The sequence below is a fragment of the Juglans microcarpa x Juglans regia genome, chromosome 1D (genome assembly GCF_004785595.1).
Source record: "Juglans microcarpa x Juglans regia isolate MS1-56 chromosome 1D, Jm3101_v1.0, whole genome shotgun sequence".
In the NCBI taxonomy this organism is placed as follows: Eukaryota; Viridiplantae; Streptophyta; class Magnoliopsida; order Fagales; family Juglandaceae; genus Juglans; species Juglans microcarpa x Juglans regia.
In genome coordinates this window covers 6,405,664-6,429,484 of record NC_054594.1, presented here as the reverse complement: position 1 = coordinate 6,429,484, position 23,821 = coordinate 6,405,664, and the positions used below count along the sequence as shown (strand labels likewise).

The following is a 23,821-nucleotide window of genomic DNA, read 5'->3' as shown; positions in this document are numbered from 1 at the left end:
AGGAACTAACTCCAGCTTGCTTATCTGTACCAGGCCATCAAACTCCTTCAAGAGAACCAAATGCTTATCAAAAGTCCAAGGACCCTCCCTTAGAACATTTGCATTATCTTGTGCATCTTTAAACTCAACAAGCATAAACTCAGCATTGAGATCACGAAATCTTATAGTCTTCCCTATCCTCCAAATTTTCCTTATAGTCTGTTTAAACACTTCAGGATTATAATGCTTTCTAATCAAAAGCTTCATAATCAAACAGGTCTCCCCCCGTTCTAGCACTTCATCCAATCTACTAGTCTCTACCGAAATCTCTTCATTTTCCTGCTCAATTAAAGATAAACTCGCATAGAGTTCATCCAGATTTTCCGCCATCCCTTCTACCTTGTACTGGAGACGAGAGAAAAAAAACCTCTACTCGACGAGAGGAATTCTATACATCTGGACTAGTCCTCTTTACTTTGTTTAATTTATCATTATTTTGTTCTCTCTCTCTCTCTCTCTCTCTCTCACACACACACACAGATATATATATATATATATATATTCATGAGTATTAATTCTTAATCCTTTATTTTAATCATCATGTTTTGGACCGTTTCTAATTGACTTGCATTCCTTACATGGTGATCAGGAGTCTTGGTGGTTATGGTATATAAATATTAATTTAAAATTATTACGTCATATATAAGTCCGAATCTTGCATATGTAGTTTATAAATTCTAAACCGCTAAGTTTCTTCTAAATACATTTTTGTATGATTTGTTTTCCTTCATTTCGTAATAAAATAAATTAATAAATTAACTACAGGTTGGAAAATGTTGTCATGGATGATTGGAGAACTTGGAAATTAATATTAGATCTTAGTTAAAATTATCTGAAAGATACTAGTTTTTTTTAATCAATTACTGTGACCAAATCTTTATAGACTTTGAATCTTAGCGACATCACTTTAATTATCAATATTTTTGAAATCCACTTATTATGCATTTTTAATAAGTACATGTATTTTTATTTCTAACTATTCTTACACGTGTATTTATAAGTACTAAATGGTGTGAGTGGAAAGTTTCTTTTAATCTTTCTTTCTTTTTCTCCGGTTGGAGGACATCAATTGATAAAAAGTTATTTTGTTGTGTCTTCCAATAATTTTCTTGCAAGGTTTCAAAAGGCTCGCCGTATTGAGAAATCTGAAGACATTGAATCTCGAATGGAATCACTTTGATGACAGCATCATACCATCTCTAAGTGGGCTTACATCTCTTACGACATTGAGTCTTGCGGGGAATAAAATACAAGGAGGTGAAGGTATTGATCATGACATGAATGAATTCTCACACTCCATGTCAATTGTTTTAAACCGTTTCTAATGGACTCAATAGTTATGTGAACCTTGAAGTTCATACGTTCTATTTCGTCATGTTGTCCAAATACATTCCTGAATATGTGGACAGATATTGAATTATTTGTTAGGTTACGTACTGTAAGTGACATGATATATAACAAGCTGTTGATTAAAAAAGACTTAATTTTTTTAGGAATAAATTAGTCTTTGTCGATGGCATTTGGAGCATGCTGCCACTTATTTTCAATGCTGGTACTGTTTTCAAGCAATGCTGGTCCACTTATTATGTTTTCTTAATACATGTTATAGTGTAGAGTTGAGGCAAAAGACTAATTTAGGGGATGTAATTTAATTTAGTTGAGATATTGACTAAACAATTTATAGTATAAGAATGAAATATTAATAATTTCAAAATAATAATTACAGCTTAGTTAGGATTTTTTTTTATTTGTTTTTTAGATTTAAAATAACATTTGTATTCCAATATATATTTATGATTATTGTCCAAAAGTTTGAATCTTGCTTATGTAGTTCATAAGTTCTAAATTATCACTAAAGAGTGGTTTGGATTCAGAGTTGAGTTGAGATAGATTGAGATGGTTTATGAATAGTAGAATTAAAGTTGAATTATTTATTATATTTTGTGTGAGAATTTGGAAAAACTGTTTTGGGATTTAAAAAAGTTGAATTGTTTATTATATTTTGTGTGGGAATTTGAAAAAGTTGTAATGACGATATTAAATGAGTTGAGATGAATTTAAGTAGATTTTAAATACACACGAGGCATAAATTTATTCAAAATACATTCTAATTGTATTGGTTTTTTCTTCATTTCATAATAAAATAAATTAATAATTTAACTACAGGTTCGAAAATGTTGTCAAGATTGGAGAACCTAGAGAAATTAGATCTTAGTGTCAATTTCCTCAAGGACACTAACTTTTTTCAATCAATTGCTACAATCAAATCTCTCAAGAATCTGAATCTTCATTGGAATGAATTGGGCCGATCGTTTGGAACCAAAGGTATGCTGATATTTAGATGATCGATGGCAGCCTTGCTATTAAATATTCAATTGGTACTTTAGCTTATTATTATATGTGGACAAATATATATTGGATTATTCTTTCATGAGCTTTCAATCTACAGTACTTTTCCACAGTACCACACGTCATTAATTTATTTGTTAGTTTACGTGTAAGTGACATGATCATAACAAGCCTTTTTTTTTTTTTCTCAACAAGAAACATGATCATAACAAGTTGATTAAAAAAGACTTAATTTTTTTCAGGAAACAAAAACTTGAATTAGTCTTTGTCGTTGGCATTAGAAGCATGCGGCCACTTATTATCAATGCTGGTGTTTTCAAGCAATGCTGGCCCACTTATTATGTTTTCTTAATACATGTTAAAGTGTAGAGTTGAGGCAAAAGACTAATTTAGGGATGCAATTTAATTTAGTTGAGATATTGACTAATCAATTTATAATATAAGAATGAAATATTAATAATTTCAAAATAATAATTACAGCTTAATTAGGATTTTTTTATATTTGTTTTTTAGATTTAAAATAATATTTGTATTCCAATATATATTTATATATGATTATTACGTCGTCATGTTTTCCAAAAGTTTGAATCTTGCTTATGTAGTTTATAATTTCTAAATTATCACTAAATTTATTCAAAATACATTCTAATTGTATTGATTTTTTCTTCATTTCATAATAAAATAAAATAATAAACTAACTACAGGTTGGGAAATATTGTCAAGATTGGAGAACTTGGAGATATTAGATCTTTCTCACAATTACCTCAACGACACTAGTTTTCTTCAATCAATTGCTGCAATCAAATCCCTTAAGAATCTGAATCTTGCTTGGAATGACTTGGGGGGGTCCTTTCCAACGAAAGGTATGCTGATTTTTAGATTGATCTATGGCAGCCTTGCTATTAAATATTCTATTGGTACTTTAGCTTATTATATGTGGACAGATATATATTGGATTATTCTTTCATGAGCTTTCTATCTACACTTTTCCACACCACACATCATTAAAATAGACTTAATTTTCTACTTTGCAAAACTAAATTAATGAATAGCGACGGGTGTTGAATGATAAAAAAGGAAAGTGGATAATCACGGATATGGGTTTTACGTATTTGGAATCTTGTGCTTTGGCGGATGTATGTGGATGAATTCAACACGCAATTAGAATGGATTAGTTTAATGAGATGATATTATTTTATTACTATTATTTCAATAATTCCCGAGGGCTTCTTGCCTATTTCTATTCATACGTATAAAACACCACAATAGACCATACTTTAAACTATAGATTATGAAGAGGGTCTAAAGCTCTTATTCAACTACGCATAACATGAACTCCATCCAATTGTTTTTTCTTTCTTTAATTAGCTGAAGCAGTAGTAGTGCTTCAAATACCCTCATTCTAATTGTAATACATCTACACTTTTTCTTAATATTCATTCTAATTGTATTGATTTTTTCTTCGTTTCATAAAAAAAAAATAACTACAGGTTGGAAAATGTTGTCAAGATTGGAGAACTTAGAGATATTAGATCTTAATAAGAATTTCCTCAACGACACTAGTTTTCTTCAATCAATTGCTGCAGTCAAATCTCTTAAGACTCTCAATCTTCAATACAATGAGTTGACGGGATCCTTTCCAACCAAAGGTATGTTGATTTTTTAGGACGTCATTTGTTAGGTTACATGTATATAATATGTAACATAAATGGCATGCATGTTAATTAAAAAAAATATAATTTTTGTGGAAACAATTAACATTACCAGAATTAATCTTTCTCTTTGGAATTTGAACAATAAATTTAATGCATAGGTTCGTAGGCTTTGAGATACAAGTGAATTACATTTGTATGTGCCGCTTTGAATCAAATGTCAACATTATTTAGATTTGGACAAGATTTTAAACTTGAATTTCATATTACTTTAGAAAAAAAAAATTGAAATCATAAGATTGATTTGATAATCTAAATCTAAATCATTCATGACGTTATTGCAATGATGATACTCATTAGTGATAGTAGGGGGTCGTGCAATGGCAGCATGAAATATGTTATAACAACAAGTTCTATTATGATATAATTAAAATGAGATCCTTTTTTAATTTACTGTTATGCAGAGCTAGCAAATTTAAGCAACCTGGATGTTCTTATCTTGGGAGTTAATCATTTTGGTGGACGACTACCAATGCAAGGTAAGAAAGAGTTATCTCATCTGATGACATGAAGAATTATATTCTACGGATGTTTTGCATCCACTACACATGAAGAACACAACGTAACTATGACCTTAATTAGAAATTCCATTGTCAAGTATCCATTGTTTTAACAAGAATATACACATAAAAAGATGAAATTATCAACTTTCATTTAATTGGAGATGCTTAGGGTTAATATTAAGAATGCTCTTGCCTCTTTAGACATATATATTTCTTATAAAATCAATTGTGATTTTTTTACAAAGGTATAATTGATACTGAAAAGCACAATAAGTCAAAGTTCAAGAATAAGTATAAAAAAAAGTACATGGTAATTAATTGGTGGGAGAAAAACATAAGCAATCCATCTTTATAGTTAGCTGGTAAATTTGACACCATCTCTCTTGTAGAACTGGCCAATTTAAGCAAGTTAGATAATTAATTTAGATATCAGTGCAAATTTGTTCTTGTGAATTATTTCTCAATCTGTTGGGAAACTACTTTTGCACAGACATTTACACTTTGTTAGAATTACCCTTATGTTCTATAATTACTTATGAATTGACCATTTTTTTTTTATATTGAACATAAAGGTGATTGGTCTGACCGATTGTTAGAGTTGAGCATAATCAATTTTGATGCCTTTTCTTTTGACAGAATTTTGTGCATTGAAGAAGCTTGAAGTGTTAGATCTATCTTACAATTACTTTGAAGGGATCCTACCTCCATGCATAAACAATATGACATCTCTTGTGGTGTTAGATATTTCCAATAACCAATTTAATGGAATTGCTTCATCATCATCTGTAGAAGCCAGCCAGACAAGTCTCAAGTACATTGATTTTAGTTATAACCAGTTTATGGGCATAGTCTCATTCAACTTATTTGCCAATTACTCTAAGCTTGAGGTTCTTAGATTCAATGGCCAAAACAATAAAGTTGAAATAGAAACTGAAGGCTCCATGGGTTGGTACCCTTTGTTTCAGCTGAAGATCATTGAATTGCCTAACTGTAGGCTGAACAAGCTGACCGGCAGTTTTCCAAAATTTCTTCATGCCCAGAATGAACTAGATACAGTTACACTTTCTCACAATAAGTTGAACGGAAGCTTTCCAAATTGGCTGGTTGAAAACAATACAAGATTACACTTGCTAGATCTTCGAAATAACTCTTTTGTTGGCCGGTTATATTTATCAACATTGATCCACACAAATATGATCTGGATGGATGTCTCGACCAATCACTTGGAAGGAAAACTTCAAGAAAATATTGGCAAGATTTTTCCAAATTTAGTATATCTAAATCTTTCCAATAATAATCTTGAAGGTAATCTTCCTTCCTCAATTGGTGGGATGCTTTATTTGGAGGTATTAGATGTTTCTTCCAATAATTTCTTAGGCAGAGTTCCAAGAGGATTAACTACAGGTTGCTTGTCATTGAGTATTTTGAACCTTGCTCACAACAGCTTCAACGGTGCAATTTTCATTGGGACAAACCAGGAAAATCTGCAGATGAATGATAACCAATTCACAAGTATCACACCAGTACATAATTCAACTGTTTACCTATCATATTTAGATATCAGCAACAACAAAATTTCAGATACTATCCCCCGATGGCTTGGGAACACGTCATACTTGAGAACTCTTGTTATGGCTGACAATAGTTTTTATGGTTCGATCCCATGTGAACTAAGTATGACAGGTACGTTAGACCTTTCTCATAACTTATTTACAGGATCGTTACCTTTTTGCTTGAATCTACCAAAGCTTGAGCACCTATATTTGCAAGGGAACAAATTCACAGGATCAATACCAAAAGTTCTTTTCAATTCCTCATCTCTTTTAACATTGGATATTGGAGATAACAACTTTACAGGCAGCATCTCTGTTGAAATCAAACAACTTCAAAGCTTAAAAGTACTTTTGTTGAGTAGCAATCATTTCACTGGTATAATTCCAAATCAGTTGTGCTTGTTAAGAATGATAAGCATAATGGATCTTTCCAAGAATGCTTTTTCTGGAACCATACCACAATGCCTCCATGACATATATTTTGGGAAGACAGCGGCACCTAGTGTTGACTATTTTAGTGGAAAAGTTGATCATATCGGTTGGGGTATAGAACCAACTTACACATATAAAGGTTTCTCAGACTGGGATAGTAACGCTTACCGATATCTTAAATATGTTGATGTAGAAGTGGAGATCGAGTTTGTAACAAAATATAGGCATAGTTCTTATAAGGGTTCTATCCTTGGTTACATGTCTGGATTGGATTTGTCATGCAACAAACTAACAGGCAGCATCCCATCGGAATTGGGACAAATATCTTCATTGCATGCACTGAACTTATCTTATAATCAGTTGACTAGTACAATTCCTGAATCATTTTCAAAGTTGACTCCCTTGGAAAGTCTAGATCTCTCTCATAATAGTTTGAGTGGAGAAATTCCTTCAACACTGATTGATCTAACCTTTCTTGAGGTATTCAGTGTGGCCAACAATAACTTGTCAGGTAAAGTTCCAGATATGAAAGCACAATTTGCAACATTTGAGAAAAGCAGTTATGAAGGAAACCTATTTCTTTGTGGACCACCACTAGATAAAAGTTGCGGCGAAGTAGATGTGTCATATCCAACACAACCACAGTCTTCAAATGCAAGTGACAAAAAATGGTATGAAGTAGATCCTGTGGTCTTCCATACAAGCTTCTTAGTAACTTACATCATTTTCTTTTTTAGTGTTATCAGTCTTGTTTATATTAATCCTTATTGGTTGCAAAGATGCTCCAACTTGATTGAAGATCTTATATTTGACGGTTATTATTTTTTTATTTGGAAGCTTAAAAACTTTCTATGTATGTAGATACACTGACTTTCTTGTAGCGTCTTTAATGATAGTAATAATGGTCAATTATCAATGACTTTATTTTGAATAATTAGTTATTGAACTGAAATGTGAAGGAGTTCAATTAGTGACTTATATACTCATGTTACTATTATATATTTTATTTTCTAAAAAAGGTAGTCAATATTTCATTAGATATATTGACTTTCCATGGAAAGGTCATGATAGAGATAACAGTTTGTTGTGTATGCATTTGATTATGAACAATTAGTTATTGTGATCAAATATGAAACTTGGTGTTCGGTTACACTTTTCATTCTGTTTGATGATGGATAGCGTTTTCAGTAACTAAAAATATTTTTATTATAACTAGTCCTTTGAACCAATCCCATTAGTTTATTGACGGAAAAAATTGTGACCAAACCATTTTTTTAAGAACATAGTACTACATAATCACGTTTTGTTTTAAAACAGTACTACGTAATTACTTAATAGAGTTATAATTTTTTACAAGAACACTGAGTATATAAGAACTCAATGCCAAACATATCAAATGACATCAGAAATATAGAAGAAGCAATGCCATTTTAATCAACCATATTACAGGCTGTCAGCAGACCCACTGCTCAAGCCACGAATCACTCCAAAGACCGCAATCCAGATAGTCAACCTCCGAAGATCAAGCTACCACCATAGATCAAGCTGGTCATTAGTGTCTTTCCATTGTTGTTGTACAACTTTCTCATATCCCACAACTTATGGGATTATATTTAAAGTCTTACGTGTATATATATTACACCGCCATGAACTATCTTGGATGAATAAAGACAATACTTTTTTTTGTACTCTGGTTCACATGGTTTTAGAGCAGTGGCTCTGAGTTCGAATCTTGACTTTACACTTTACCTCATTTAATTAAATATTCCATATGTTAGGCTCACTCATTGAGAGGGAGTCTGACCCACGTGTGAGGGGAGTGTTAAGACATAAATATAAATACTAAAATCTACCTCTTCCTATCAGCTTAAACTTTCAGGACAAGTGGTGATTTCACATGGTTTCATAGCCAATACTAACCAACGTCGTCTTCTTCCTTTTTTTTTTTTTTCTTTTCCCAACAATGTCTTCATCTTCCTCCAGTGCCCAAATGCCTTCACCCACTATCCTTCTTACCAATATCTCTCACCTTCTCACCATAAAACTTACTCATGAAAACTATCTACTGTGCAGAGCATAGTTTCTACCCTATCTCAATGGCCATTGTCTTTATTCCTATGTTGATGGCTCTCAACCCCCCCCCCCACCTCCACCAATGATTTCAACCTCTACTCTCGACAGCACTTCTCCAACTTTAATCCCCAATCTAGAATATGTTGCATGGTATTAGCAAAATCAACTCTTGCTATTTGCACTTGTTTCTTCCCTTTCCGAAGAAGTGTTCGCTCAGTTCGTCAAATTACACATCTCTTGTGAAGTATGGGTTGCTTTGGAGTAAACCTTCTCTCTTCAATCTCAAGCTAGTGTCATGAACTCACGACTTAGTCTTGCTTCGTCAAAGAAAAGCAATCTTTCAGCTGCTGCTTGTTTTTAGAAAATGAAAAGCTATAGAGATACCTGGGCTACCATTAGACAGCCACTTACTGACTATGAAGACGCCAGCTATTTACTTGTAGATGTGGGTCCTGAATATGATCCATTGATCATATCCCTCACCACTCACCTTGATCCAATGACCATTCAAGAGGTGTACAGTCATCTCCTATACTATGAACTTCGGAATGAGAAACAACATCCAGCCCTTGACTTGGCTACTGCTTCAATCAATACAATATCTTGTAGCCACAATAATTGTAGCCATGGTTGTGGCTTATCTACTTCTTATGAAGCTTCAGGTTCCAACACATAGAACTCAAACCAAAACTATTCACGTTCAAGAGGGTGCAAACGTGGAAATGCCAAAAGTAATTCAACTTCAAATGGTAACAGCCCCACCTGTCAAGTGTGCAGATGGGTAGCATACACTGCATTGCAGTGTTTTCATCGTTTTTACCAAGCTTATCAAGTGAACCAATCAAATCAATACCAATATTTTATGACTTCCAACAATGGACCCTCTGATTAGGCCTGGTACCCTGACACAACTACAACTCATCACCTCACTTCTGAGTTTTCCGATTTAAGTCTTCGAGCTGATGAATATATTGGCACTAATCAGATCCGTGTAGGTAACAGCACAGGTTTGCCTTTTCATCTCATGGGTATTTCCCTTATTTCTTCTCCTTCCAAACCATTATTTTTACATCAACTTTTACATCTCCCTTCAATTCAAAATAATCTTATCTTTGTTAGTAAATTTACTTATGATAATAATGTGTTTTTTGAGTTTCACCCTCATTCTTTCTATGTCAAAGGATCTCAAAATGGGCACATTTATGCTCCATGGACCAATTAAAGATGGGCTTTTCCTTCTCTCTCCACCACCATCTTCTTCCAAAGCTGCCTTCATTGGGGAACGTGCTTTTCTTGATACTTGGCAATACTAGCTTGGCCATCCCTCCTTTCATTTAGTTCGTCGTATTTTATTTTCCAATAAACCCCTTGTTTCTGCTAATAAAAATGATTCAATTTGTGACATTTGTCAATAAGTTAAAAGTCACGAACTCCTTTTTATTCATCTACATCTAAATCCAATCATGTTTTTTAGATCTTATTTTCTCTGATGTTTGGGACCCTCCCCTATTCTTTCCATTGATAGATACCGTTATTATGTGATATTTGTTGACGGTTTCAGTAAATTCACTTGGTTCTTTCGTTTAGTTCGCAAATATGATGTCGAGCGTACTTTTTATACTTTCCAACTACCTGTTGAACGTAAATTTGACCGTACAATCAAAATGATCCAAACTGATTAGGCAGGCAAATATCATCGTCTCAATAATTATTTTTCTTTCTATTGGTATTGCACATCGTCTGATTTTTCCACACACCCACGAACAAAATGGCTCCATTGAATGCAAACACCGCCATATTGTAGAAACTGAACTTTCTCTCATTACCCAAGCCAGTGTTCCCCAACAATATTGGACTGATATCTTTTTCAGCACATGTTATCTTATCAATTATCTTCCATCCCCTCTTCATAAAAGCCAATCTCCCCTTTCTTGCTTGTCTCAGACTAGGCTTGATTACAAATTTTCAAATACTCCCTTATAATTTTCATAAATTGGATTATTGATCCAAATTGTTCATTTTTCTAGGTTATAACCCATCTCATAAAGGCTATAGTGTTTTTATCAACCCAGTGCTCACATTTACATCTCACGAGATGTCCAATTTGATGAACAAAGGTTTCCCTTTCTGAAGCCTAGTAGAAACTAATTTGAGGTGTCCCACCAACCCACTCTGTTTTTCTACCTTCTTTTTTGCTAGTCCCTCCACCCCCCCCCCCCCCCAAAAAAAAAAAAAGGGCATTAGTCTCCATTCTCTACAAGCCCACCAGGACCTATCAATGCTTCTCCTCTTAACGATCACATGCCAAAATCTTCTTCCTCAACACAAGCATGCTCTCCTATGCAACATGCAACACTTGTACCTATACAACCATCTACAGAACTTCTCCCACCACCAGTAGCAGCCTTTCCTTCATCTGCACCACCTTTTCATACTGCTCATCACATGTGCACTCGACTCTAGAGCAACATCATAAAGCCTATGGCCTACTTGGCTTTGTTCCTTCCCCCCCCCCCCCCCCCCCCCCCCGTGTCATGGTTGCTACAACTGACCAACTCGGAGTCCACTTCTTTCACTATTGCCTCCACATACGACACATGGCACCAAGCAATGAACTTTAAATTTGATGCACTTCTGCAAAACTGCATGTGGAGTTTGGTTCTGTATCATACTTCCATGAATCCGGTTGGTTCCAAATGGGTTTTCTGACTCAAGTGTCACGCATATGGTACCATTGAACAACACAAGGCTCGCTTCATCGCTAAGGGCTACACTCAGCAACCTGGCCTTGACTACACTGAGACCTACGGCCTTGTCTTCAAACCTCAAACAATTCAGTTGGTTCAGTCCATAGCTGTCTCCTGTCGATGGCCAATATGACAAAATGCCTTATTAGATATTCAACTATTGGAGATTATTTTTATGTCCTAACCCAAGGGTTTGTTCATGCCTAGTATCCTCATCACATTTTGAAGTTGAACCGTGTCATCTATGGTAAAAAACAAGTATCTCATGCTTGGTTCTTGAGGATGTGTCAACTGCTACTTGAATTGAGTTTTCATTCCTTCAAGGCTAATACTTCCCTGTTTCTATACCAATACAACAATGAGCAACTCTTTCTCCTAATCTATGTGGACGAGATTATCATTACTAGTTCTTCACAGATGGCCATTGAAACTCTCTTTCAACAACTGTGTCGTGATCTTCCCATCAAGGACTTGGGTCATTTGAATGTTTTTGTCGGTATTGAGACTCACTGCAACTCTAATAGGATTTTTCTATCTCAGTCTCGCTATATTATGGATCTTTTACAATGAAAAAATGTGCACCATGCAAAGCCAGTCACCACCCCCACATCCTCTGCACAAGCTCTCTTTCTTTGTTTGAAAGTGAGGCATTTTCGGATCCAACTCTCTACCGTAGCATAGTTGGTGCACTGCAATATATTTTATTAACCCGATCCAATCTTTCTTATGCTGTAAATCAGGTTTGCCAATACATGCAGCGTCCTACGATAAATCATTGGACAACCGTTAAGTGCATTCTTTGCTATCTGTGTTCAACATCATCACATGCCCTTCGCATTAATCCCACTTCAACTCCTATTTTACAAGCCTTCTCTGACTGATTGGGCTGGGTGTCTTGTTGATTGCCGCTCTACAAGTGGCTATCTCATTTACTTTGGCAAAAATTCCATCTCATGGAGTTCCAAGAAACAACAAACAATGGCCCATTCAAGCACCGAGGCCGAGTATCAGATTCTTGCAAATTATACAGTTGAAATCATTTTAATTACAAGCTCTCTTAGAGAAACTTGGTATCTCTCTTCCAAAGCCCTCAATTCTTTAGTGTGACAACATTGGCGCAACCTATCTGTTGGTCAATTTCATTTTTAATGCTCGCACTAAACATGTTGCCTTTGATTTTCACTTTGTCCGCGAACGTGTTACTTATCGGCAATGTGTTACTAAGCCACTTGTAGTGCCAAAATTTTCTCCACTTCAAGACAAGCTCACCGTTTGTTCACCTCCATTGAGCTTGAGGAGGGATGTCAGCATACCCAATGCTTAAGCAACAAATCACTCCAAAGACAGAAGTCCAGAAAGTCAACCTCCAAAGATCAAGCTATCACCATAGATCGAGCTAGTCATTAGTGAATTTCTATTGCTGTTGTACAACTATCTCATATCCCACACAATTCATGGGATTATATTTAAAGTCGTACGTGTGTATATATTACACTACCATGTACTATCTTGGATGAATAAAGACAATATATTTTCTTGTACTCTATTTTACAAGCATGCCTCTTCTTTAAATTAAGAAATATATAGATATATAGATATATGTTCTAAATATATTTGAAAAGAAAGTAAGACATTTAAATATAAACTATCAAAGTTAACATCTAACAATACTTTCCACCTTCTATAAATTAATATGCATTTACAATGCGTATAAAAAACTATCAAAATTAATATATCACTCTAAAGTTATTAAAACAATTCAAAGCATAAATCATGTCATGTCATTTTTTTTTTTTTTTTGAAATAAACCTCAATGTGTATCCTTTTTATTATGTATTCAAGTGATTGCAAAGTTTGTCATATACAACTTTCTGAACAATCTCAGGTGGGACACATTCCATCCACACCCTTTCCAAATTTATAGACAATCCAACTTGGCAAGGCTATGTGCCACTTCATTAGATTCTCTATGAGCAAAACTCAGTTGCCACCCTCTGCAACTTCTAAGTTCCTTCTGCAGATCCCCACCACTTGACCCTCCCATGAATCATCCTTCTCTTCCTTGTTCACCCCATCCACCACCCTTTTTGCATCTCCTTCAAACCAGACAGTGTAGAAACCCAACTCCTTGCAAAGTTCTATAGCCCTTCCGAAAGCTTTACATTCTGTTAAGAAAGGAGAAGTAACATACTAAAGTTAAGCACATCCCCCCTTGCAGTCCCTTATTACCACCTATGCTCCCATTCTTTTTTCTTTTAGATCCAATGTCGTATTAAAATTGACTTTAACACTCGGTTCCTCAGGTTTCTGCCATGATCTTCTTTGCTGAGCGAGTCCTATCTTCCTCCCATCTGATCTGCTTTCTCTTTGTGCTTCTTGGAATTCATCTAAGCTGACTAGAGCCTTTTTCATGACACTATTGGGGCTACAGACCCTACTGTTAAAAACCCAATTATTCCTTCTAGTCCATATCCATTATAGCCACACCTCTTTCTAAATCTGATTAAGACAGGTCTCTAACCATTTTCATCCATAACTCCTCAAAGTCACCTCCCTTTGAGTTCCAATTTCGCAATGAACTACCCCTTTCTGCCCACACATCTGTAGAGGTTGGACAGGTCCACAACACATGGACTACAGATTCCTCTCCTTGCAAGTAGATTGGACACCTTGGATCTTTTATTACTCTTTTCCGAATAGGTTCAGTTTGGTGGGTAAAATGTTGTGCAATGCTTTCCAAATCATATGCTTCCATCCCCCTAGCACTAGCAGCTGCCGTACATTCTTCCATCTCTCCTTTTTCCCTTCAGTACTAGAAGCTTGCCCTTTCTTGTCTTTGCACATTTGGTTCTCAGCATGGTAAGCATTCCTAATTGAGTATTTGTCATCCTTAGTAAGGCCCCAAATCTGTTTATCTGCTTCTTATTTGCTAAAAAAATCACTAATCAACTCAGTTTTCCACTCCATATTTTCTTCATCAATCAGTTTACTAATATTTGCATCAAGGCTAAGGACATTTACAAGAGATTGGACTGAAAAAGAGGTTGGCATAGGCAGCCATTTTTTACCCCAAATCCTTATATCCTTCCCATCCCCAACCCTTTATGTCTCCCCATTCTTCACTACCTCCTGCACTGACCACAAGCTTTTCCATATATAGGAAGGCATCACACCCAATTTTGCATCAGTATACTTGAATTCTTGAAATACTTCTCTTTAAAAATTTTTGCTACAAGAGAATTCTCTCTTCTCATAAGTCTCCACCCCTGTTTTGCCAACATAGCTCTGTTAAAATTTTCCATATCCCTGAAACCAAGGCCACTAGCTGTTTTTTATACCCCCAGCTTCTCCCAACTCTTCCAGTGAATACCCGATTCTTTTTACCTTGCTTCCACCAGAATCTTGCCTCAAGATCATTACACTTTTTAAGCAATCTAGACACACTCATAGAGTATGATGGGACAGCTTGAAGTACTGCTTTAATCATTATTTCTTTCCCAACTTTGGATAAGAACATATTTTTCCAATTTTGAATCTTTTGCCAAACTCTTTCCTTGATACCTTGGAAGGTTTTATACTTAGCTATACTTAGCTCTCCCCACCATTGCTGGAAGTCCAAGATATCCCTCATAATTATCACACCCAGTAGCACCTATCTCCTTCGCCACCTCATCTTGCATTGGTCTCTTTGTATTAGAGCTGAACATATTGGTTGTTTTCTGTTTGTTAAGGGTCTGACCTGATTCCAATTCATAGCTGACTAGGATGCTAACAAATCTTCTCCATTCAACTGTTAGAGCCTTGCAGAAAACTACACAGTCATTTGCAAACATGAGGCGATTAACCTTTGTTCCTCCTCTGATTGCTGAGACTCCTTTGATATGCCCCTCTTGAGCTGCTCTATTCATCAAATGGCTTAGTCTCTCAGCACAAATCAGAAACAGGTAAGGGAACAAAGGGTCGCTTTACCTAAGACCTCGAGTAGGCTTTATCAACTGACCAGGTTTGCCATTAATTAGGACTGAGTAGGTAACTAAGTTAACACAGGCCATTATCAACTTTGTCATCTCCTCTCCAAACCCCAACTTCAGTAGCATTGCTCTTAGAAATACCCATTCTACTCTGTCATAAGCCTTGGCCATATCTAATTGAACTGCCATATACCCTGCTCTCCCTTTTTTCCTTGTCTTGATGGAGTGCAGCAACTCATAAGCAATCATGATATTATCATAGATTAACCTTCCAGGGATGAAGGCACTCTGATTTAGGGATATGCATCCTTTCAATACCTCTTTCATCCTATTTGCTATCACCTTCGAAATCAGCTTATAAAAAGCATTACAGAGGCTGATTGGTCTATATTCCCTCACTGAGTTTGGTGTCTTAACCTGAGGGACTAGGGCAATCAATGTATGGTTAATACAATCACTCATTTCCCCTCCATTTAGGAACTCTAAGACAGTTGCATAGGTCTCCTTCCCCACCACCTCCCAATGGCTTTTATAAAAACTCACCCCAAAACCATCAGGTGGTGAAGACTTTAAAACTGACATCTGTTTCAAAGCCCTCTCCACCTCTTCTGGAAAAAACTACCTCTCCATCTTTCTCCTCTTTTCTTCATCAATTTTCTGCTTTAAACCCTGCACACAGTTTTCCACTTGCTCGATTGTAGGATTACAGGAAGTATAAATCCCTCTGAAATACTCACTAAAAACCCCCTCAAATTGCTTCTCACCCAATACCCCTCTCCCTTCCTCATCTTTAATCTGCACAATTGCATTTTTTCTCCTCCTCTGAGAAGCACAGGTATGAAAATACCTAGTGTTTCTATCAACCTGTTGCAGCCAATGTTTCTTTGCTCTAACCTTCCATTTTAAATTTTCTTGTTCCAACAACTCCTCCACTTCCTTACTCTTAGTTTTTATTAGAGACATCTGTGTAATGCCTTCATCCTCCTGCTGCTTTTTCAATTCTTCCATTTCTTTCTTTTAGCTCTTGAGCCCTTTCTCTAAAAATCCTTTTGCTCCACTGACTCAGAGCCCCATACACCCTGACAGTTTGTTTCGCAATCTCTCTTGTGGTCTCATCAGTCTTCTTTCCCTTTCCCATACTTCTTTAATTACCTCTCTACAACCCTCCCCCAAGTCCCAGCTTAGCTCATACTTAAAGAATGGCCCATTCGAAAACCTCCTTTATAAGCTGCTCTATTAAAAGATAATAGTAAAGGGCAATGGTCTAAGCACACAGCAGCCAAAATGTCCACCCTTGCTTGAACATATTTATTTCTCTAACAATGGTTTGCTACAGCATGATCTAGCCTTTCTTTAATAATCGACTCATTTTCATGCCCATTGTACCATATAAATTTGCTACCCCTCCAACCCAGGTCAGTCAAACAACCATCCTCAAATACTCTTCTGAAAGCATCCATTTGATCCTCCCTTATGTCCCTCCCCCTTGTTTCTCATTGTTACTCACTATTTCATTGAAGTCCCCCACCACCAGCCACCCCTTATTCCTTCCAGGATCAAAAGCAGAAAGTAGATCCCATGACCCTTGTCTTTTGTTTGACTTTGGATGTCCACAAAAGGTTGTGAGTAGCCATTTATTTTCCCCATCCCCTTCATCAATCCTACTGTTGATATGCCTGTGAGAAAAGTTAATCAACTCCACCATCTCCTTTAACCTCCATAAAAGAAGAAGGCCTCCACTTTGACCCCTCGAGGCCACCCCCACACAACCTTTAAATCCCAATTTCTTTAGTGCCAATGCACCCTTATTCATTATCATTCTAGTTTCTATTATAAAAATAATGTCTAGCTATGTGTCCCTTACTGTTACATAAAGGCATTGAACTATTCAGGAGTTGAAAAGCCCCCAACAGTTCTAACTTAAGATTTTCATAGTTGTTGGTGGGGCTATCTCACAGCCTCCACCAATACCTTGGTTGCTTCCTCATGACTCCCCCCTTTCTCAACTTTTATTTTTTTCAGACCCCCAATATTCACACCCCCTTTAGACCCTCACCTTACAGCTTTCTCTTTGTGATCTTTTGCATTCCGGACATAACACTTTCCCCTTTTTCCTAACCCTCCTCTTCCATCTCCCCTCACAACTACTTTTTTCATCCACTTTTGTAGACTCGCTAGTTTGATGGATATTCCCCCCCCCCCCAACTTCCACCCCTTCCTTATCTCCATAACCCCCTCAACTTCAAGATTTAAAAGTACTTTTATTGAGTGGCAATCGTTTCACTAGTATAATTTCGAATCAGTTGTGTTTGTTAAGAATGATAAACATAATGGATCTTTCCAAGAATGCTTTTTCTGGGACCATATCACAATGCCTCTACAAGATATATTTTGGGAAGATCCCAGCAACTCGTTTTGGCGAGACTCGTGAAGAATTTAGTTCAATGCGTGTGCATTCGCTACCTTACACATATAAAGGTTTCTCAAAAGAGCTTGTTAAATCTTACGAAGATCGTGAATATTTTGATGCAAAAGTAGAGATTGAGTTTGTAACCAAATATAGGCATAGTTCTTATAAGGGTTCTATCCTTTGTTACATGTCCGGATTGGATTTCTCATGCAACAACCTAACAGGGGGCATCCCACTTGCATTAGGTCAAATATCTTCATTGTGTGCGCTAAACTTATCTTATAATCAGCTAGATGGTACTATTCCAAAAACATTCTCGAAATTGGCTCTTTTGGAAAGCTTAGACCTCTCTCATAATAGTTCAAGTGGAGAAATTCATTCAGAATTGATTGATCTAAACTTTCTTGCGGTATTCAATGTGACTCACAACAACTTTCAGGTAAAGTTCTAGATATGAAAGCACAATTTGGAACATTCGAGAAAAGTAGCTATGAAGGAAACCTATTTCTTTGTAGACCACCACTAGATAGAAGATGCACCAAAGTAAAGAAGTCAGATCCAAGACCAACCCAATTTTCAAATGCAAGTGATAGAAAATGGTATGAAGTAGATCCTCTGGTCTTCCATACAAGTTTCTCGGTATCTTATATCATTTTCTTATTTAGGTTATGAGTCTTCTTTATATTAATTCTTATTGGCGACAAAGATGCTACAACTTCATTGAAGATCTTATATACTCTTGTTATTATTTTGTTTTTGATACCTCAAAAAGGTTTTCAAATTGTCTATGCAATTAAGATACATTGATTTTCTTCTGAAATCATTAATGATAGCAGTAATGGTAAGTTATCTATGAATTGGATTTTGGAATAGTTAGTTATTGGGCTCAAATATGAGAGAGGTGTTCTTCGCTTAAACTTTTATTCTATTTGATTATAGATATTGTTTTTCGTGATTGGGAATGGTTTCCTGTTGCTATTGTATTTGATTGGATAAAATAAATGAAGTATAGATTAAAAAACAAAGAAGTTGTGTCCCGAGTAGACGAATCATGATATCCAACAACAACATAATCTTCGGATGAAAGTAACACAAAATGGTATAAAATAAATCAAGGATTTTCCTTACAAGTATCTTGGTATCTAACATCATTTTCTTTTTAGGTGTTAATAGTCTACTTTATATTAGTCTTTATTGGCAATAAAAGTTCTCCAATTTAATTGAGGATCTTATATACTCATGTTATTATGATAGGTCCCACGTAATGGTTATCTAAACACTCACGAAAGTATTCTCTTCGGGTGAGAATGTATCACAGTTATCTGAAATAAATTTTTCTAGCTTTCATTGATAACCCACGGCTGCTTAAATAGCAAACCATGTTCATAATACTGAAAACAGAGAATGTCGAAAATAGAGGAACAACCTAAGGCCACTATCACCAGTAACTGACACCTAACACACGAAATAACAGAAATTAACTCCACGTACTAACTGAAATAAAATGCAATAGAAAGATAACATCAAGCATAAATTTCTCCAACTGCTATGACCCAGTCCATGCACGCCATCCCCATGCACCACGTCTTCATGCCCACTTTTGTGTTGCACTACGTCTTCACGCCCACGCACACTTCATGCCCACGCACGCTTCACGCCCACTTTTGCGTCGCACGTCTAACCTCCTCCCAGATATTTGGGATTTGGCTTGAGACCTCTATCCGAACGTCAGGGCTTAACAATACTTCCCCCACCTGGTGGACTCTTGTCCTCAAGGTCCACAACTGGAAATTGATCAAGCAATGGCTGGTGCGTCTCCCACATGGCCTCTTCTGCTGGTAAATGTTTCCATTGAACCAAGTGTTCTTTTTTAAATTTCTTACTCCATTTGACCCAATGAGTATCTAAAATGTGCTGAGGCTCAAGTACGACCGCCCCTTCATTAGTTACTGGTGGTAACTCAGTAGAAGACATTGTACGTTCTCCCAAAAATTTTTTTAAGAGGGAAATGTGAAGGACTAGATGAATTCGGGCTCCCTCTAGTAGATGAAGTTTGTAAGCAACCTCTCCAATTTTTTGTATCACAGGATATGTCCCATAAAATCTACTGGCAAGCTTTTGGTGTGCAAGTTTAAAAACTGATTGTTGCCGATAGGGATGCAACTTAAGAAACCCCATATCACCTACTTCGAACGCTACATCCCACCTCTTTTGATCAGCTGTTTGCTTCATGCGATTGATGGAGGTTTCCAAGTTGGCTTTGAGCTACTGTAGTAACTCATCTCTAGACACCAAATTTTGATCCACTTTGTTGTGGAAGAAAAGCCGTGATGGTAAAATGGGATTGAGGGAGGCGAGCGTCCGTATAACGCTTGAAATGGAGTCATTCCCGTCGACGTATGGTACGTTGTATTATACCATAACTCAGCCCAGGGAAGATTGTACTCCATTTGCTGGGCCATTGATGCACAAAGCACCGAAGATATTGCTCCACACAGCAGTTGATTACTTCCGTTTGTCCTTTGATTTGAAGATGATAGGCGGAGCTAAGTTGCAATTTGGTCCCTGACATTTGAAAAAAATTCTTGCCAAAATCTGCTAATAAATATTGGATCACGATCACTAATGATGGATTTTGGAAGGCCATGCAACTTAATAATTCCTTCAACAAATTTTTCAGCCACACCTTTAGTAGTAAATGGATGTGTTAAAGTTAAGAAACGTGCAGATTTATTTAACCTGTCAACTACTACCAATATTGTGTCCTTGCCGTGGAACGTGGGCAATCCTTCAATGAATTCGATAGTGATATCATCCTAAACTTGGCAAGGAATGGGCAACAGTTGGAGAAGTCCTGTAGGTGAGAGTGTCTCAGATTTCATCTTTCGACATACTTTACATCGCTTGACATATTATTAGACTGCTTGGTACATTTTAGGGCAATAAAACTGTTGAGCTAGCCACTTGAATGTTCGCAATACTCTTGAATGCCCCCCCAATTTTTGTGTCATGAGCCTCATGCAACAGCTATTTCCGCAACTACCCTTGGGAAGGAATGAGTACCCTACCTTTGAAGTAGAATAACCCCTGACGTTGTGTATATGGCCCTTCGGTTTGAGTCTTGGTCAATTTCTCTACTGATTGAATGTATGGATCTCCTTCATATGCCTTTCGAACTTCATCCCACATGGTCACTGCAGGTACATGGAGGTGATTAAGGATTGGATTGTTGGGCTTGCATGAGAGGGTGTCTGTAGCTGAATTTTCTCGGCCTGGGCGATAAGTGATTTCATAGTCATAGCCCATTAATTTGGCTACCCATTTTTGTTGCTCTGGTGTTGCCAAACATTGTTCCAAAAAATGCTTGAGGCTGCATTGGTCATTTTGGATGAAGAACTTCCTTCCCAATAAATATGGTCGCCATAAGCGTATAGCCTCCACAATTGCAAGCATTTCTTTGGTGTAGGTTTACCAAGATCGTTTTGTAATTCCTAGTGCACGGCTCATAAAGGTGATGGGCTTGCCTTGTTGAGTCAAGATCGCGCCTATTCCTTCTCCTGCAACATCGGTTTCAACGGTGAAGGCTTCGTTGAAATTTGGCGTAGCCAAAGAGCCACGAAGGCTACTTTGGCTTCCTCTTTCCATCCAAACTTCCCTTTCTTGAGTAGATTGGTAAAGGATCGAGTGATGATGCTATAGTTTTGAACAAATTTTCTATAATATCCTGTCAAGCCTAAAAAATACGTAATTTAGAAATATTAGTTGGTTGCGGCCACGCCACCATGGCTGCAATTTTGTGATGATCGACCTTCACTCCCTGAGGTGTAACAATGTGCCCCAAATATTCTAACTCTTGCTTGCCAAATGCACACTTGCTTATCTTGGCAAAAAATTTATGCTACCTCATAATCTCCAAAGTTTGTTTAACATGCACCACATCCTTATCCCAAGTAGAACTATATACGAGAATATCATTGAAGAAAACCAAAATAAACTTTTGAAGATAAAATCGAAATATAGAGTTCATGATGACTTGGAATGTAGAGGGCGCATTACAAAGGCCAAATGGCATTACTAAATATTCGTAATGACCGTTGTGAGTACGAAAAGTAGTTTTTAGTATGTCGGAAGGATTTACTCTTACTTGGTGATATCCAGCCCTTAGATCGAGCTTGGTGAAGTATGAGGCGCCATGCAACTCATCCAACATGTCATCTACTGTTGGAATGGGAAATTGCACCTTGATGGTGGCAGTATTAAGTGTGCGGTAGTTTGTGCAAAATCGCCAACTTTCGTCATTTTTCTGCACTAATAGTACTAGTGCTCGACTGAGGCCAGATTTCAACATCTCGCTACTTGCTCTTCGATTTCTTCCTTTTGGAAATGGGCACATCGATATCGATGTATATTAATTGGCTCGGTGCCCTCCTTGAGTGTAATGCAGTGATCCACTTCACGCACTGGTGGTACACATGAAGGCTCCTAGAACACGTCCCCATACTCCTTTAATAATCCTCCCATATCTTGCTACTTCCTGTCGTATGCCGCACTTGGTGATGTGGTTTCTGTGGCTGTCAAAAAACATACTGCAAGCAGCACATCACCCTGTCGGCATTCCTTGGAAATTTCTTTTAAGGTAGCTCCTTGAATGTTTTGCTCTCCCATTCCTTGCAGCCATCTGGCTTGATTCTCCCAGATAAATTCCATGGTTAATTGCTTCCAATTACAAACCACAAAACCAAGCATTTCCAGCCATTGAATGCCAAGTACTAAATCAAGTCCTGTTAAAGGTAGAGAGAAGGGGGTGAGGTAAAACTCAATGCCTTGTAAATTTACCAATACCTTATCAAATCGCCCTTGACACTCTAGCCGCTCTCCATTAACCACCCGTAACTAAATGTTTCTGTTGGCACTATTGGTAATCTCAGTATATTCGCCAATCGATCGTTGATGAAGTTATACGATCAATACCACAACTTTGTGAGAGGGCATCTTAGCTGTCATGTGCATGGTTCTTGGAGCAGTCCATCCCATTAATGCGTGTAATGTGATTTCAAGCTCAAGTTCTAGATCCTGCACCTCTCCCGTTTCTCCACCTTGATCCTCGTCCAGTGTATGGTGATCAGTGACTTCCTCCAATATAACATTGCCAGCTCTTGCATATCCTTCCAAGAGTAATAATTGTGGTTTTTGGCATCTATGTCATGTCTCGAGTACATAGTATGTCTCAAAAATAGTTTTTCACATCACGTCATGTCTCTAGTATCTCCTTTGATAATTCACGCAAGGTACTACTAGCGTAATCATTCTGATTGTTCGAATATCTGTACTCAAATGCTTATGACGTAATCATTTTGATTGTCAGAGTATTATTAGGTATAACTAGCATAATCATTCTGATTGTTAGGGTATCTCATTTAAAATATGTCTAGGATAATCATTCTGATTTGTATGGTATCTCATTTCAAATACTATTGGACTAATCCTTATGATTGTTAGAGATAGTTGTACTAGCGAGAGCGTACACCTTAATGCAAGGAAAAGTTGACGAAGATGCCCCGATGACTCAAGAGGTAGGCGTTATAACATGTACAGAACCCCAACCTTAGTTCACTAGCTAGAATCATGTTTATTCGGTCATTTTAGGATGAGTTAGGATGTTTGAACACTACACAAATACTTTGTCTGAATAGGGTGCTTCCCAGTCATTCATGTATACTAGTTTGCTAAAATAATAGGCCCTTGGGTGGAGTGAATGCAATAGAAGATCTCTATAGTGCTACCAAACAAAGAAGCAGTATTATGCATTAAGATGGTTGCGAATTGTCCCTTAAAAATAGGTGAAGTCATCAAAGTGGAAAACTTGATAGTGTTTAACCTATTTGGGTTTGATATTATCCTAGGTATGGGTTGTTTCGACATTTTGTAAGTGTTAACTATTGACAACAAACTGTAACATCTCAAGTCCCTAGGATGGAACGTAGAGTATTCCATGGTAGTAAATTACAATCATTGCTAGGAATGATTACCTC

The 23,821-nt window shown here is 36.8% G+C and overlaps 1 protein-coding gene across 11 annotated transcripts in view; it reads left to right on the top strand.

Moving 5' to 3' along the window:
* LOC121235190 (receptor-like protein 14) overlaps nt 1-10,014 on the top strand; it is a 103,743-nt gene extending 93,729 nt beyond the window's left edge. For 6 of the 11 annotated variants that reach the window (XM_041131475.1, XM_041131531.1, XM_041131492.1 and 3 more), the window contains 6 exons: nt 1,156-1,302; nt 2,206-2,364; nt 3,093-3,251; nt 3,879-4,037; nt 4,505-4,579; nt 5,240-7,522. In XM_041131475.1, the coding sequence (XP_040987409.1) occupies nt 1,156-1,302; nt 2,206-2,364; nt 3,093-3,251; nt 3,879-4,037; nt 4,505-4,579; nt 5,240-7,449 (2,909 nt within the window). In that variant the 3' untranslated portion in view covers nt 7,450-7,522. Of the gene's footprint in view, nt 1-1,155; nt 1,303-2,205; nt 2,365-3,092; nt 3,252-3,878; nt 4,038-4,504; nt 4,580-5,239; nt 7,523-9,842 lie in introns of those variants that run through there. The other 5 variants (XM_041131509.1, XM_041131554.1, XM_041131524.1 and 2 more) reach the window with 5 other exon arrangements.
* Nucleotides 10,015-23,821: the final 13,807 nt, after the last annotated feature.